Source organism: Alosa alosa, chromosome 15, assembly GCF_017589495.1.
Source record: "Alosa alosa isolate M-15738 ecotype Scorff River chromosome 15, AALO_Geno_1.1, whole genome shotgun sequence".
Lineage (NCBI taxonomy): Eukaryota > Metazoa > Chordata > Actinopteri > Clupeiformes > Clupeidae > Alosa > Alosa alosa.
In genome coordinates, this window is record NC_063203.1 from 15,878,081 (window position 1) to 15,896,026 (window position 17,946).

The window sequence follows — 17,946 nt, forward strand, 5'->3', positions numbered from 1 at the left end:
TAACAGGAAACTCTACAAGACTCCATACAGTGGAGTGACGGCACACCACTCGGCCTGCATCCTGTTCCAACCTGGCGGCCCCACAGGCCTGGACACTGGCCGGGGAGTCGGTCACTCTCAACCGAGAGCCCAACAGTTGGGTTGCCCAACCCGGCCCAACTCGATCCACATACCCCAGTTAGCACTCAATGCTAACAACAATGTGGTTCGATTTTGGACCTGCTTTTGCCTCAGTGGTGCAGTGGTTAGTCTCTCAACAGCAGAGCCCCGATGAGCTGGAGGTAGAGGGATGATGTACTGTTCCACATTGGGGAAAAGTGCAGAGAGGAGTAGCGCGAGGAGTGATCCTGCTCCCCAAGCCTGTGAATGTAATTACCCAGCAGAGGCCTTGAGCGAGGGCCATGTCAAACAAACACGCTGTTGTCCTTATAACACCATTTTTACATGCAAGTGTAATTCATTGCGTGTTGTGTATAAGGAGTGGAGCAGGGGAAAAATGCCCTCTCTCTCTCTCTCTCTCTCTCTCTCTGATAGCTCAGACATGTTTTGCTAAAGTTCCCACCTTTCATGGAAAAAAGATACAGGCTTAAGTGAGGAGAAGATCAACAGTTGGCTCTTCCTGTGGTCATGAGGAGGAAGAGGAGAGGAGGTGAGGATAGGACAGGTGGAAAAAGACAGACAGACAGAGAGAAAGAGTGAAAGAGAGAGAGACAGATATATATATATATATATATATATATATATATATATATATATATATATATATATATATATATATATATATATATATATATATATATATATATATATATATATATATATATATATATAGAGAGAGAGAGAGAGAGAGAGAGAGAGAGAGAGAGAGAGAGAGAGAGAGAAACAGAAAGGGAAAGAGAGAGAGATAACTGGTCTTCCATTTTGCTTTCCTCTATGTGACCCACTCGGCCTCCATAAATCTTTAAGCGCAGCCCTTTCCGCTCTTGTGCGTCTGTTCTCACTCTCACACTGTCACCCCCAACAGGCCACTAAACTACGATTATATTTATGTTTCAAATGGCACAAACCCTAAGAAAACCACTGCACAGTCAAGGCTGTACCCAAGTCATAGGGAGCTAAAAACACTAAAATCAGTGAAAGGCCAGAGAATGTTACCACAGTGTGTATCACACAATCAGTGTTGGCTTGGTCTGATGGAATGGGTGAGCACTAGATGGAGCTGACTGATTTTTTCACCTAGCATCCACAGTGATCCACGTCAACAAAAACTGGCATGGAAGGATTTCACATTACATAAGAATCCTCCCAGAATACCTCCAATACCAGATAAATTACAGGCCTTCACCACACTTGTAAATGTAATCTATACAAAAATATCTTAATCCAGAAAACATGAGTTTTCTCTGTTTGTCTGGATATGGGCAACAGTCCTGGCGTGAGTTCACACACTTCGTCATTCCAGATTCCACAGTAATGTGTGTCAGCAAGGACTTACATGCATGCATACAGGCTTACACACACCCCCTGCCTGTCCAATACCACATGTGAAAGCAGCTCTGTGAGGGGTGGGAGCGCTACAGCAGAGGGAGAGTGGCCGAGGAACAAGAGTCTGGGCTGTTTGGTTGCTGCTCGAAAAACTCATTTAAGAAAAAAAAACCCCACCTCTTTGCAGTTGACCACATGCAAACATTTCCTTTCAATCAGCAAATACATGAGAAGCCATAACAAAGCACTGCTTCTAGTTACAGGAAACCCTTAAATCACTTTTTTTTTAGAATTTACCAATTTTATATGATCAGTTGTGCACATAGATATTGTCCGTTTGGAAATAATTCAGCTGTGGTGGAGAGGAAAAACAAGGAAAATATCTTAACCCACTTGTGCAAATACAAGGCAACACATCTGAACTGTGTGCTGTAAGTGTAACCCATCTCCACAATAATACCACTCAGGAAACTGTCATATGTGAGGAGTACGGTCCCGGGCATCTTGCACTGCGTAACCTATACAGTTCCTGCTCTCCCTCCCTGCGTTAATGCAATGCCAACGCTAACCATAATGACCCTCGCCTGCAACCCCATCTCCACCACAAGAGTAAACCCCAAACCCAAAGCCAATCTATTCATTTCAGTGTGGCACCCTCCACGTTCAGAGTCAGCTGCTGGGCTTTTCCGCCGCTGTTGCTGGTTCGTCTGAGTAGCCCTTAAACAACTCAGCTCGGACTTGTTCGCGTCTGCCGGGATGGTTGCCGGAAGACATAAGACGATGGAGACGTGTTCACTTGGCTAATGATAGTGATGGCAATCAAAGAATGTTAATTTGAGGAATTAACATGCTATATTATGACATGCAATGGCTGCAATTTGGGAGATCAAAGTTTGGATGGATCCTTGTGGATTTTTTTTTCTTCTCTTCTCCCTCTTCGGTATTATTGGCCGCTTTAAGGAGAACAGAGGGATGGCACGATATTGCTTCTCCTTCTGATTTTAATTTCCCATGGGCGCTGCCACAGAAAAACTGGAGCTACAAGGGGGAAATGGCAGACCAATTAAGAGAATGTTCCAGAAGGGCCAGTTGGTTCTCTCAAGGCCAGAGCCACTCGCGAGGATCACTGCTCAAAAAGGAAGCTGAATAGGAAGGGGAAGAGAGGGATTGGGAACACCCAAAAAACGCTGCAGTCAGGAAATCAAAACACAGCCGGAGCTCAAATCATTTGCGCTCAACCTCAGGGCCATGGAAAACAGATGAGTCACACCTGCTGGGTGTAAATGTCACTTGGCATCTAGACACCAACAATACCTACCTACTTTTAATTCAAGCAAGTACAAGAGCTTTGATTTATTTCATATGCAATGCATTTCTTTCAACCAAATGTTTTGTAGAACAAAAATCATGTTAAGAAGACAATGGGACAATGAGTAGCTCAGTGACTTAGTGATCTGAGAGGAGGGACGAATGTTTTTAGTACGGCCCAGCGCGTCAGTCTGACAATAAAACACAGTAAGTTATGGCATGCTTTTGCAGAGAAGTGTGTGGTTAGTGTTATCATCCTTAATAGCGGCCAACTGACAGACAACAAAAGACAGCTGATCTGTTATCTCAATCCCTGAACTTACATAAACTGCTTTGCTTATTCCCTTTAAAGTATTCCATGCTTTGAGGCCAGGCCAGATATTTAGCTTGGCTGTGCTCACTGCAGCATAGAAAAAGAGAGGAAAGAGAGAATAAAATGGTGGCAAGAGAGAGGGAGAGAGGGAGATGGAGAGGGAGAGGGGGGAGAGAGAGAGGAGGGGGAGGCCTGTCGGCAACAGAAGGGGGGCTGGCTGAGAATCCCTGCAACATGCTGCCATCTAGAACTCTCTACCTCAACGCCAATGCTTGGCCACAGTACACTGCTTCTTGTACCTGAGCTTGGCACACCACTGCGATTTAAGGATGCAAGCAAGAATGGACAAGAATTCTATTTCATGGTGCAAGAATATGGCTTGTGCGCCCATGTCTGGAAGAGGACGTCTGGCTAGCGTATTCAGCTCTGCACAGTTGGGCGGGACGCATACCGCACATGAACTACTTCGATAATAGCCCAGAATAATGGGTCTCAGACAAAACACGTCTCTTAACACATGAGCAAAACACCTTAAATAGAAGAGTGAAGAAAGGCCAAAACAAGGGTCTTCTGGAAGCAATAATATCTAAAAGAAATCCTTCAATAAATGATATCCAGCATATTGGACTGAGCACCAGAGTCAGCAACACAATCAGGGACCCAGTCATAGCTGTAAAATGTAAAACATCAGCTAATGTAATACCGTAAACACTTAAGAGAGGAACTTAATGCTAAAGATGTCTTTTGCCAGTCCTCGGACTGGAGATCGGTACAGAGAGAACAGTGATTACTCACACGGTGACAGTAATGCGAGTAATTGGAGAGGGTAAGGATGGGCCCGGTGATCAATGCAGCCCTGCTCTGCTGGGGCGCATGGCTTCCACGTGGTTGAGAGAGCAATGCTGCTCTTTATCATTGTGTTACATGCTTCAAATGTAAAGCACTTTGAGCTGCATTCTGTGTATGAAAGGTGCTATACAAATAAAGCTTATTATTATTATTATTATTATTATTATCTTAACTCTGATCTGTATTACACCAATTATAACCACAGGGGTTCTCAAGTACATTCCAACCATGAATTATTACGCTCTTCAACAAAGCAATGAAAACAAACATTTATTTATTTATTTATTTGTTTATTTATCCATCCATCCATTATCTACCCATTGCACACTGCAATGAAATAAATGTCTATGTCAGATCAAGCAAACATATTTCTTGAAAACTGATCTAAAAAAAAGCACCCAGTCCGACATCCTGATTCCACAGGAAAGGACACCTGGGGCTCAACTACACAGGGAGATGATCTCAGCCCTGCTGGAGTTTGTTACCCTCTCAGCTCCAAAGCGAGACAAGTCGGAGATAATATAGAAACAAGAGAAGCTCCGCCGAGCAAACAAATGTTGCTATTGATAGTCAGATTTACTTCCTGGCTCAGAACACATTATCCCCTGATCTTGCGCTGAGCTCTTTCCCATAAACATCAAGTAACGCCATTAGTCTTTCATGTAACCCCCTCTTTACACTCGCGTTCCCTGCCTCTCCTCCTACTCTCTCTTTTTCGGCTTCACTTGCTGCCTTTGCTTGTTTTGTACGACATGCTTCCTGCTCCTACCATAACCCTTAATTACCTGAAAAAGGAGGGTTTGGTGGTGGTGGTTGTGGGGGCACTTAGCAAGTTACACTGACATTCCAATCCACCCCTCCGATACACACACACACACACACACACACACACACACACCTCAATCAAGTCAACCTTTATCCAGTTCCTATGAAGCAACCAACCACACACTCTAAGCCCTCCATATCACTGAGCCTATTCTTCTGGACATGCAGTAGCCTTTGCTTGGGCTGTAGGGGGTTAGGGGCCCGTCAAGTCAGACCCTCCACCCCTTTATCATGGCACAGGTGTGCAGGGGCTCCACGGCCTCCTCTGCTGCAGACAAATGAACAGGTGGCGACTGACATACTTGCACCGCACCGGGGATGGCTGGGGGGCTAATGACTGCTCTGCGGACAGAACTCCTCCCCACCAGTAAAAACTCTCCGCTCTGGACTTCCGCACTTCCACGGGGCCAAAACACTCATCTACAGCTAGAGGCATTTAGTGGAGCTTCAACCAATTTACTACAACGGCCTTCAAAGCAAACACGAAACAACACAAAAAAAGCAGCGGAAAAATACAAGTCCCTCTCTGGACGTTCGATGCGTTTCTTCGCATTGCGGTGGAAATCCCCCTTGGCGTCGGCACTAGCGTGGGGCGGCCGAACTTATTAGATCAACTTCCATCGCGCTGAGAAATTCAGTGTGTGGTATCAGGATTAAGAATAAGTTCCATTCATGTGGGCGACGCAAGGTCAAGCCAGAGTGTTGCCTGTGGTCTTTGAGGCAGACCATTGCGCTGGCAGCGAAATACTCAACCATGACAAACTGGACTTCCTTCCTCTTTCAGGTTATCGTGTCGTCCGCTCCACTTGGACAACACAAGGCACCATCATGAGGCTTAATGTTTACCCCAGCAATGTGGCAAGGAGGAGGTGGGGCAGACAAAGAGACAGAGACAGAGAGAGAGAGAGAGAGAGAGAGAGAGAGAGAGAGCTGAAGTTTTTGTGCCAGTAATCTCTCCGTGGGAATGCAGCGTCTCTAATTGACTGGACACTTCTACCCAAGAGGCTGCATTCTTCCTTTCTCTCTCCCCCCTTCTCTCTCTTTTGCCCCCGTAAAAAGATGGGACCCCTTTTGCTCCGGCGACCAGCTTAAGCAGATAAACCCCTTTCATTTGGACATGGGCGTGGGGTCAGCTCCCCCTCGGTTCCAAAAAGACAGAGCCTGAGTAAAAAAAAAAAAGGCTAAACAAAACAGCGATTAGCCTTCGACGTAGAGTCACAGGCACCCCACAGCTCCGGACGTGGCGGGAGGCCTCAGTCAAGCACCAACGCCAACATCTAAGGGTGATCAGCAGCCCAGAGCTAGAATTCACTCTGTTAAAGCAATTGTAGCATTCAAGTAAGATATCCCTAAGCCAGGAATGATGAGCCATGCAGTTCCAGACAAGGGGAAAAAAAAGCCGTAATAGTCACAGTAAATAAAAAAAATTAAACAGTGGAATTTCAGAAGTGACTATAAAAATCAGATTTTCCACACACACACCACACTTGAATACCATTCATGTCTTTCCCGTTGAGGGAAAATATTTGCTTATGGTTACAGGTACATTTATCAACAAATCCACAAGCTATGATGACCAACACTTAGGCCTGTGTATTTTGGTTAATTGTTTATTTGGTCGAGAAGTTGGTGGTCACTTCACAGACTTCTCCCACTCAATGGCAGCAGGATCTGAGACAGTGGCTTGAGACGATGCCATAACACACAAACTCACTGGCACAGAAAATAGAGCCTTCACATCGTCCTGGGGCCCAATGTTCAGTCAGGTGGAAAAGAGGCCATACTCCTGATGACGCAGGAACTGACATCACCTGGTGCCTCTACAGCCTCAAGTCTCCCAGTGGAAGACTCATTTCATATAGTGCATCTCATATCTGCAGCAGACAGCCTCAGATCTTTTGGATCAGTTCAGGCTGGTCCTCCATAACACTGTAAGAAAATGGAGCATGCTAGCGTTAGCTCGTTTAGCCCAAATTGGCTGAATGCACTTTTAATGATTTTTTTTAGAATTCCTCCCTCACACACTGTATACAGCATTGTTCAGAGCACAGCACACATTCCTTGTCCCCTTTCCACAATGTAATCACAGGATACTCATTCTCTCACTGAACACATGAAGGTCTCACAGCTGTGAAACCTGCCACCATGCCATGTGTCTGTAATTAGCCCTACACAACCAGGCCCAGCATTATTGCCAAGGTTGGAGGAAAACAACAGTCATGAATGAGAGAATAATGATGCAATACTGGCCATTTTGGTGCCACAATGGCAATCTCCTGCAAACTAGCAAGCATAGCAAGGCAAGGTAAGCCCACTGAATGTTCTGTCAAACTCAATTCTGAATTAAACGCCAACTACTAATGATAAACTACTCCATCTTTGTAACTCTATCTGCTAAGCATCCCAGAATACAAGAAAAGCAGCTCTAAAATGACACATGTTAGCATCAAGCAAATACTCACAGGATTTACAGGGATCGCCTGAAGGTAACGGGCCATGGGTGTAGACTGCAGCCACAAAGCATGACAACACAACAGAATTTATATCACATTCAAGAGCAAGCAAATAGAATTAGCATGGATACACAACCCAACACAACAAGAGCTGTCAGATAGAGGTCATCAACAACGTTATATGGCCACAGTCAAGCTGGCTGTTTGTTAGTGCTCCATCATCTTTGAAAAAAAATTTATACCGTATTTTAAAAAATATATATCGTATAAGTCGCACCAGTCAAAAAATGTGTCATGAAGAGGAAAAAAACATATATATAAATAATATGTTGCACCTGAGTCGCAGGACCAGCCAAACTATGAAAAAAAGTGTGACTTATAGTCCGGAAAATACTGTAATGTCCGCAACACAAAATGCCTTTTGCTTGAAGAAAACCCAGCAGGGTCGAAACGTTGCCTTTGTACATTAAATATGGGAGTCTAAAGCAATGTTGCGGTCATTATATATTTTTTTAATGTTCTCCATCATCTTTACAATCAAAATATACAGCACACAGACAGGACTGACAACATTGACAGAACACAGAGAGACACAGAACATAGAGACAACAAAGTAGCGAGTCACTGTCACTATCAATCCGCCAAGAGGAATCTGTGAAAAGCACGTGGCCAACTGTGTGTCGGTGCCTTCACAGGACCGAAATGAAGAAAACAGCATGGCTGATGATTGGAGATTCCATCTGATATGGAATAGCATGCAGAGACTTAGATTTTTGATTTTCACAGATGTTAGCATACAAACTATCTTAAAGAAGCATTCTGTTTAACTCCTCTCATCTAAATTGGCTTGACTTGGCTTGAAGATTAGTTCCCATTTCAAGGGATTTTATGGACTGTTTTTCCATAAATCAATACACACAAGACAGAATGCCAATTCTTCTCAATCAATTCAAGTATACCATTCACTGATGACTAGCAATTTAAGTATAACCGATGAGCCAACATGATTACAACAGAAAAAAAAACACATCATCTTAATTAACTGGCATGAAATAAACTCCAAAAAAATGTTGTTGCAACATTAAAAATTGCTTTCTAATGGAGGCAGACAGTCAGGCAAACCACACATCTGTCTTTAAGGAGACAGAGCCTCTGAACCCAACTCAAAAGGTCAGAGAGGTCAAAAGACACTTGTCATGTACCATGCCCGGCACCGGAAACTGCTCTGGTGATTCTGGAGGTGCTAATTGACTGTAAGCTTTTGGAGATGAAGCAATTAGGCTACTTGGCCTGTACCCAAACGGACGAGTCTCTGTTTGTGAAATGGGCACCATTTTTTTTTTTATCATCAGGGAGTGAGGCAGTGAGGAATGAGTGTATGATGGGCCACAGGAGACTTCATCACTGTCTGGAGCTCATTATGTCTGCAAGGCTGCTCTATTGATTTGGTAGCTGAGGGTTCTTCCCACTTTCCACAAGAAATTGAAAAAGAAAATTGGCAGACAATATGAAGTAAGTAGAAAACGTACTTACGGGAAACGGACTTCATTAAAAACCTGACCAACATATTTCAGTAGGGGTGTTTATTTAATAATTCAGCCAGAAAATGGAGGTCGCCATCCAAGATTATCAATCGTCCCCTCAAGAAGTTTGTGGTTTTTGAACCGTCTCCTGCTCTCTCTTGGCTTAAGGAGCAGCTCTCTTCCCTCGCCGTCACTGAGTTTTAAAAGTCACGGACGGAGTGGCAGTCTAACTGTCTCCTCCAGCATTATGACCAAAAGTTCCATTGACATCACTGACTTCCCATCTTTCATCTCCATCCAGCGTGTTTTACTCTGTTTGGTTTGGTCTAACCAGAAACTTAATCTAAGCAGCTAACTAAGTGTAACTAAGTGTGTGCCAGTGCTAGCAATGATTGCGCTAGTGCATTAGCCTGGCAGACTTCTTCCTTGAACAAAAAGCAGTCAAAGGACAGATTACTTCCCAGTTTTTTAGAGAGCTTGCCATCAACAGCAACACAGGGCTCTTTCAGATCCCACCACATCTGTTTCTCCCATACAGAGATGCAATATGGGGAGGAGGGAGAAGAGGATCAGAGGGAGTACAGTTTCGCCACGGTGGATGACCTTTCATAAAAGGTGAGAGCTCTTTTCAATCTCCAGAGACGCTCGAATGACACCGGTGCGTAGCAAAAACGGCATATCTCCAGCGGGCCCAGAGTGAGCACACACAATACAGTGTGAAAGATACCAGGCGAGATAAGAGACTTAGGGTTTGAGCAGGGGCTCAGGAACTTTCCACTTGGCCCAGCGTGCTCTCCTTCCTCCCGTCCCAACTCTGCATTCTTCCATCCCTCCTGCTTATCTCCGCAACCATCTCACCACCACTCCACAGAGACCCCCCCATCTTTCCTCTTTCTTTTCCGGCTCAGACTAAAATGCAATTAATGCCCATTGATAGAGCAAACCAGGAACCAAACGAGTGCCATTCATTTATGAGTAAAAACAGAAAAAAAAAGAAAAAAAAAGCAAATAAAACAACAGCAGAGGAAAATGTGAAAAGACTTTAAAAAAAAGCTGGGCAGTCTGTGGCGCAGAGCCCCTTGGGTCCAGGGTTATTACAGAGTTATTATGCGGGAAATGGCAGCTGAACAGCAGTGGGGAGCAATTAGAGACTGCAGAGGGAGGGGGGAGCAAGAACAACAGCGACCCTCCCCCCCCCACCACCACCACCCCCCCCCCCCCCCCCCCACACCCACACACACACACACACACACACTCCTCCCTCCCATCTCCCTCAACACTGCTTCCTCACCGTTTCCAAGATGGAGGTGCTTGCAAGGAAACACATAAACAACCCCATCTCCGCCTGCACTCGGCCATGGCGAACACAAGGGACGGGCAGCGCATACGGTGCTCTACGGACCGGGCTGGAATCTCATTTGGGTTTCCTTGCATCTGTTTTTCTCAGAGTCAGGCTACACATCACCATTTCCCCTGTCTCAATCCTGCTCCACCCATTCTGAGCTGGAGTTTCAAAATAGCACTCGACAGTGTCTTATATAAATGGTTTATTTGTCCATTCGTTGTCATAACAGGACAGGTCTCCAATAACATATAGGGTTGGCTTTTACGGAGTATTTTTGTGAGCTATTGGACATTCTACCTTGAGCGCTACTGTAGACTGAGGAGGTTCTGCATGATGAGAAGACTATTTCACTTGACTTATCATTCAAAGAAAAATCATAGTGAGAAACTCCACTTGCAACCACAATGACAGTACCACGGTATTGTGTTCCAAAATGGCTTTCCTTTATTCACTTTGTGTAATGTCTTCCTGAGGCAGCAATTTGTCTAGGGTCACAACCCACTAGACCATTGTTTCCTTGACTCGAAAGATAAAATGCAGAGGGGGGTGGGGGGGGGCAGCTTATGTTCCCGGGGAAAGAGGGGGCTTGGATTCGGAGTGCTGCCTGTGCCTGCGGTGCCTCTGTGTTTTCATCTGTCCTCAAAAGGTAACTCAACCTCCCACCCATCCCAGCCCAGCCCAGCCCATCCCATCCCAGCCCACCCCACCAAAAGAGAGTATCCATCTGGAGGAATCTCGGTGCCCACACTTCCATTGTGCCTTGATGTCATTACAGCACTCTCCGTTGAGAGCGCCACAATGGGGTCTGAAAAGGCCGCTGTAAATCTAGCCTGGTGTGAGCCGAAGCCCCAACCTTCGCCAAAGATGAGTGTCCACAAAGCCCTGCTGCTGAGCAGGCTCCTGCTCTTTCCCCACTGCCAGTGAAGGAAAAGGTGCTCTGGAGCAGATGTCAGTCAGTGTCGGTTCCTGACATAATCTCTTGACAAACATCCTATGAAGACCAACACCCAGACCCAACATGTAGCAGAATACCCCCCACAAAAAATACTTCATCACCCAGACATAGTCGTTCAATGACATGGAAGTCTCCAGGCAACAGTCACCCAGCACTCCACCCGGTCAACTCTCTGTTCCAGGCATTCCCATGCTGGAAGTTGCTGAGCCAAGCATCTGGGGGAAATTCCTGTGAGGCCCCTGTTCTGGTGGGCCACGCCAGCCTTTTGTCACCATGCAGTTTGCAGGTGTCCACCTCCATGTGTCTAATAACAGGCTTTCCCTTGCTTTCCACTTAACCTTGTTATCAGTACAAACTGCATGTTGACAAAATGACAAAAGAAAGTTGTTTCCCTCCCTATTGGTCTGTCTCTTCCTCTCCCTCTCCGTTTGAGTGCTGAACTCGAGCCAAACTCGCCGTTCGCCGATAAGAGACCCACCCCTCTACGGCACAGTAAGATAACACAGGTCTCGTCTCCAGCCACCTCGGCCTGAAATCAAAGCTGCCCTGAGGCCAAGGCCCAGAGATATGTGATGAGCTGGCCTCGGTCGCGGTTTTCATCAGATCAGTGACACCTTGATGACAGCCGCCTTTTAGACCCATGCAGAAGACTCCAGCAGCTGTAACCAAGCCCAGGCCCTCGCCGTCCTGCCAGAGCTGAGTGCAGAAAGAGGGAGAGGGAGAGGGAGAGGAGAGAGAGAGAGAGGGAGAGGGAGAGGGAGAGAGAGAGAGGGAGAGGGAGAGGGAGGGAGAGAGAGAGAGAGAGAGAGGGAGGGAGGAGAGAGAGAGAGAGAGAGAGAAAGAGAGGGAGAGAGGGAGAGGGAGGGAGAGAGAGAGAGACAGAGAGAGGAGAGGAGAGAGGAGAGGAGAGGAGAGAGGGAGAGAAAGAGAGAGAGAGAGAGAGAGAGATATAGGAGAGAGAGAGAGAGAGAGAGGAGAGGAAGAGGGAGAGAGAGAGAGAGAGAAAGAGAAAGAGAGAGAGAGAGAGAGAGAGAGAGAGAGAGAGAGAGAGGCCAAACAAGGAGTCTTTCTCTCACACCAGTGCTATCGCTGCCTCAGCACAGAGCCTCTGCAGTTTACTTTTCACCCTAAGCAGAGGAGGGGACTTTTGCAGGGTCTTGGCCAGGACCTTAATGGATTTATGAGGACTAAGAGCACCCCTATACAACCCACTCACACAACCCCCACCCCTCAACATAGACACACACACCGCTCTTTCTAGTGTGTCTCCTTGTAAGGCAACACCAGCCAAGTCACTGGAGTCTTGCTCACCGGAGGACCTGATGCCATGCAGCACCCATCGGTTGGAACCCACCGCTCCAGTAGTCTCTTTTACAGGCACAGCCGAGGGGAGGAAAACCTACATGCCAAATGCCACAGAATGAGAATGCTACAGCAGTTCCGTCATCCCACAAACTTTGGTGACCTTTCCGCCAAGCCAAAGCAGCACTGGAAAAATACTGGTGTGTGCGATGAAATGGCTTGTGAACCAAACATTTTATGGGTTTTGGGAGGTCAGTGATGTTGATGTGACATAAGTGAAGACCGCAACTGAAGTCACTCATGGGTGAAAGCTCGACATGCTTGCATGAAACCAAACACTTAACAAACTGCTTGTTTAATTGAAACTTGAAAAGTATAGAATGGAATTGATAGCTCATGGCTTAGGGAAAGAAAGAGAGCAGCAACTAAAAAACATTCTATGATTTGGGACTATTTATTGCCATCAACTTTATGGCTTCAACAGAAATATACAGCGTATCATAACTGAACCACACAGTAGAAGAGGATCTTTATTGCAGAGCATATTTTCCTTTTTGCTTTTGGCAGACTAGCATATAGATGAAGTATAAAGTAGTTACTGAGGCTCCACAGTTGACAGAAATGCAAAAAAGGATGAGTGATGATGCCTTGCATATATAAGATATAAGTGAAATGACTAAAGACGCTTAATTTCTGAATTTCTCGCAGGGATGACACACACCTTGCCTACAGACAACCAGTTTTCCTCAGCACACACACACACACACACACACATACACAAAGTGGGGCACTTAATACCTGCAGCCCCAATCACGCTGGTTTAGCTTCCAGTAGGCTAACATCATGCAGCAATTAAGGCTCCTCAATGCACACCCACCCACACTCTCTCCAGCGCCCACAACAATCACCCGGACCCTGCCTGCAGAGAAACAAAGCCATGCACCAGCCACACACTCCTGCTCTTCAAAGGCTGCCTCGCAGCATGGTGTATCCAGTCTGAGACATGGAGACAAACCTGTTGAGGTGCTTAGAAAGGGCCTTAGACAACATGGTGACAGAAAGACATGGCATTTTGTCAGAAGAAGAATGCTATATTTCAAGCCCATTTTAAACTATGGATTTTTGATGTAGTGGAATTTAGACAAAAATGGAAATGTTCATATTTTAATGCTGAAGTGAACCTAGCAAAAATGTTTTTTGAATTGCATACACTGTTCATTTAAATATGAATTTAAAAAAATAGAAGCCAATATTTTTTAAATCAGCTAGTTGCTATAGTTCCATAAAAAATACTTAAAGGACAGGCTTTAGATAATAAAAAAGAAACAAATACAATCAAATAAAGCACATATACAGAGGAAATACAACAAAATCTTCACAACAAACATACAACAAAAACAGTCTCCATTTGGATATCATTAAAATTCAGCCAAACAAAATCTGTTCCATTTTGACATCATTAAAATGGCTGTATGTGAAAAATCCCTCTGCCAGGTGCATTGTTTGACAGGCTGCACACAATGGGCTCGTTGAGCTGTTCTTGCAGCAGTATTGGATTTTTTTCCCCCTCCTACATTTTTCTTGTAAGGCCTTGAGCTGTCTTAATGAACTTCCCAGTCATTCAGAGGACAGAATGTGCCACTCTGGCCTCCGGTAAAGACCCAGAGAACCATAGAATCAGAGGAAGAGACTGGTACCACGACCTGAGAATTACACCAGTGTAATCATCCAACACTAAATAAACCCCTCACTTGGACAAGGCGCAGACATTTAATCAAGCTATGTGCATAGCTGCTTGTCCATTCTCTCTCTCTCTCTCTCTCTCTCTCTCTCCTTCTCTCTCAGCCAGCAAAACAGTTTCATGCATGTCTGCAACCTTTTTTTTATGTACAATGTATAATGTTGAGCTGAGACATATTAACTACACTACAAAAAAAAACAGGTTCAGTGTCACTGTGAAATACTCTAATGCTATTTGTATTGTGGGCAGACTAGTATGTTGGTGCTTGCTGAAGACGGCCGAGTTGGTGCAGTGGAACAAAATGGTTACCCACAAAGACGGCAAATACAAGCCTGATGCCAGCTGCCTGCTCTGTTTGTGTCCAGGGTCTCCCCTGTCGCAAATGAAACATGACCACAGCCAACTGCCATACAGACATTCAACCAAATTTTTAACATCCAAGCATTCTTAACTCATTACTTGAATGAATACATGTTGATGTGGTACATACTGCATACGTGTTGATGTGATGTCAACGATTTAAATTAGATGGCTGTTCTATTAATGGCCTACTCTGTTGCCTATATGCACACATTAGGAATATAAACACTTCCTATTTTGTATAATCATGAGAAGCCAGATGACAGCAGCCCGTAGTTAAATGAGGTATTTTATTATAGCGTGGAATTGGCCCCACCCTTATTAAAGTCCATTACTCCCTCATCAAGGACAGCAATCTGGTTTAATTACATTCCTAAGATGTATTTTATATAAGAGTGGGCTACATCAGGATTATTAGCTATTGAATTGCATTGCTTCCCCTTCTTTCCTCTTTCATGCATTTTGACCTTTCATAATTCAGCATCCCCCTACTGTTACCCTAAATATCTCATCCATTGATTCAGTGGACTATGTTATTTAAATGCTCCAATCAAATTTGTTTTATAATTCTCCTTTTTCTAGCAGTAACATTTACCAGGGTGTCAAAATAAAACCTTACAATACAGAAAGAATGATTGAAAAGAAAATGGTTTGTGTTCCCATCTGTTTTCAGTTACAGGCTGTATCAATAGTATGGCCTATTAATGGTCTGATATTGCATTACGATTCACACATGGCTTCTATATGAGATGACATCTGAACATTTTCATTAAATCATTTGCGGACAATAAATCTGAGACAATTGTTTTTCTTAAAATTGACTTGGCTACATTTGTTTAGAATGGCTGATATCTATATTCTACTCACATTTTTTGCTATTCCTATTGGAAAACAAAATTTTAAGGAAGCTACATTTTGTAAAAGTATAGTATTGCTTCATGAGTAAACAATACAAAATAAAGTGGGAGTATATTGCTGATCACAAATGTTGTACACTTGCCACTTTTAACACCTAGATGTTAGGCCCTACACCAAGATATAAACCTACTTATAGAAATCATGTTATGCATATAAGGGCAAATTACAAAAAAAAAAATGTAAGCTATAGACATTTTTAGAATAAAAACTAAAAAGACAGGCCTATCCTGCAGTGATAGAACTATGGAAGCCTAGATAAAAAGCCCTTGTAAAAGCTGTTTAATCTGGATTTAGTTTATGATAAAAAGCATCCTGCTTTGCTATTTCCAGTCACGCCATTAGTGGATCTTTTGAACAGTATAGCCCAGTGCTGTAAGCCTGTAAAACTATAGCACAAAATGGGTCAGCTGTAGTGTTTCATAGGACAGTTTACTGATTGTAGCCTAGTTCAGCCCTATTGCTTTTCCAACTGAAATGCAAGGCTATACCTGTATAGGGTAAACTATGCAATAGGCCTATGTCATAGGGTTAACCTCATTAATGTATTAACAATATAATATAGCCTATATATATATATATGGTGTAAAATATTCATGCTGCTAATTTTACAGCGTCAGGTCGTGAATGACCTATGTTCAGCAGTTCAGATAAAAAAAAAAATATATGTTGAAGTGTCTGAAGTCCAAATAGCTTGGGATGTGTCTTACCTTTTTGTGTCTGTCTTTAAAAGGCAACGCCAGCCACTGCATCTCTTGTAAGAAGTCCTGCCAGTGTTTCTGGTCCTGATCAGACGAGATGAAGACGATTTCCAATTTGTCTTTGTGTTCCGATGTTTTCTTGAACTTACTGTAAAACTCACACAGGCTGGCGTTGAATTGCTTGCAAGGGCCATTTAAACTGCAACCGAAGTACAGCCCGACCAGGGACAGCTTGCTGCCCAGTGCTTGCACATCTACCTCGGCTTTCTCACTGTTGACGAGCCGCTCTCCGAGTAGATTCACCAAAAACTCCGACATCGCAGCTCTCGCCTTGAAACACGCCCAAAATACAAGCCGTTCTTTAATCCAGATTACGATGAAAATGAAGAAATCAGAGGCTCATTAAGGAACAACACGCCGCCGTCGTCCTCCTCCTTCGCCCCTTTGGAGTGCACCAAAAGCGTGGAGTGGGCTATGTGCACGGGAGAAACCGCCGCCTCCACTGTGACTGGTGTTGAGGAATGCTCTCTCCAGTTATAGCCTGGTTCTCAGTAAATGTGCCTCCGCTGCCTGCTTCCAAGCAACACCCAACACTTCAATGACATCTAGTTATAAAATTGTGACATTGCATCTCGTACCTTGAACGTTGGAATATTAAATGAGTAAATCGTGATAGAAATAGGCCTATCATAGAGCCTAGACCTAATCAGTAGGCTAGCTTGTAGCCTAAAATATAGTCTGCCTATCTGATCCCAATCAAGTGGGTGGTGGGAAGTGAACTGACCTATTAAGGCCCACTGTCTTTTTGTTATAAAACAAGCACTGAAAGAAAAAAAAAACATTTTAAATAGTAGCCCTACTAAACTAACACTTCCTTTAACGATTTCATCAGGCCCATGTGGAAACTTTGGAAACAGAAGTCACCAGTTATTTATTATATTTATAAATATATAATTATATTATATTTATCCAGTTAATTATATAATATGTAATTTTAGCATAGGCTACAGCTAGATGGGTTGTCCTGCAGATAAGTTTGCGTCCTGCAAAAATAGTCTAAACATGTCACCAGGTAGCCCAAACTGCTCGCTTGATTAAGAGAGCGCTTCAGCCACGTTAATGATCCGATAATGCCATCTACTGCTCATTATGAAGACTGCATTCTGGACTGGTGAAGTTTGAGTCTGACTTACATTTGGGTGGTTGACGTTTTAGGCCGAAAATCACTTAGTCCTGTTGTAGGCCTACTGACTCTCCCATTCCCAAAAATATGTATGGTCTTTTAGATTTTGCATTGGATTTCATTTATTCACTAATATGTTGCGTTAGTGACTAAAATTGTCATATGTGACATTAACGTTATTGTGTGTAAAATTATAATGGGGTATATTTTTTATGTGAGTCAATGTATCATAATATTCTATCATTACTTCATAAAGATCTAGCATTTCCTTGTGCGAATGCATTACATTTTACAGTATATTTCTTCATCAACACAAACTGAACATATTGATTTTGACATATCTTGATATAAAAGAAATAAAAAGCTAGTGACTTTTGTTGACCCTATTTCATATTTGTTCCATTGGGATTTGTATGATTTAGAACCCAAAACCCTTTTTATTTTCATAATTTCTTGATGTCACACCAAATAAAGTGTCACGTCATGAAAATCACACCACATAACAATCTGTTGATGCAAAAATGTGTATTAGGCTATATGTATTTCACAAACAACAAAAGACAGTTTAAGACAGGTATGTCACATAAAGGTTCACTGTTAAAAAATCACTGTGTAAAACAAAAAAAACACCAAATATTGCACTTGGGTTCCCTGAGTTTTTCTCTTCTTGATGGTAGGTTATTTCTGT

At 43.7% G+C, this 17,946-nt stretch overlaps 1 protein-coding gene across 1 annotated transcript in view; it reads right to left on the minus strand.

The window, feature by feature from the left end:
* nxn (nucleoredoxin) overlaps positions 1-16,769 on the minus strand; it is a 55,238-nt gene extending 38,469 nt beyond the window's left edge. Inside the window, exon 1 of the mRNA XM_048265222.1 lies at positions 16,085-16,769. Coding sequence (XP_048121179.1) covers positions 16,085-16,393 — 309 coding nt within the window. The 5' untranslated portion in view covers positions 16,394-16,769. The remainder of the gene's footprint in view (positions 1-16,084) is intronic.
* Between the last annotated feature and the right edge of the window lie 1,177 nt (positions 16,770-17,946).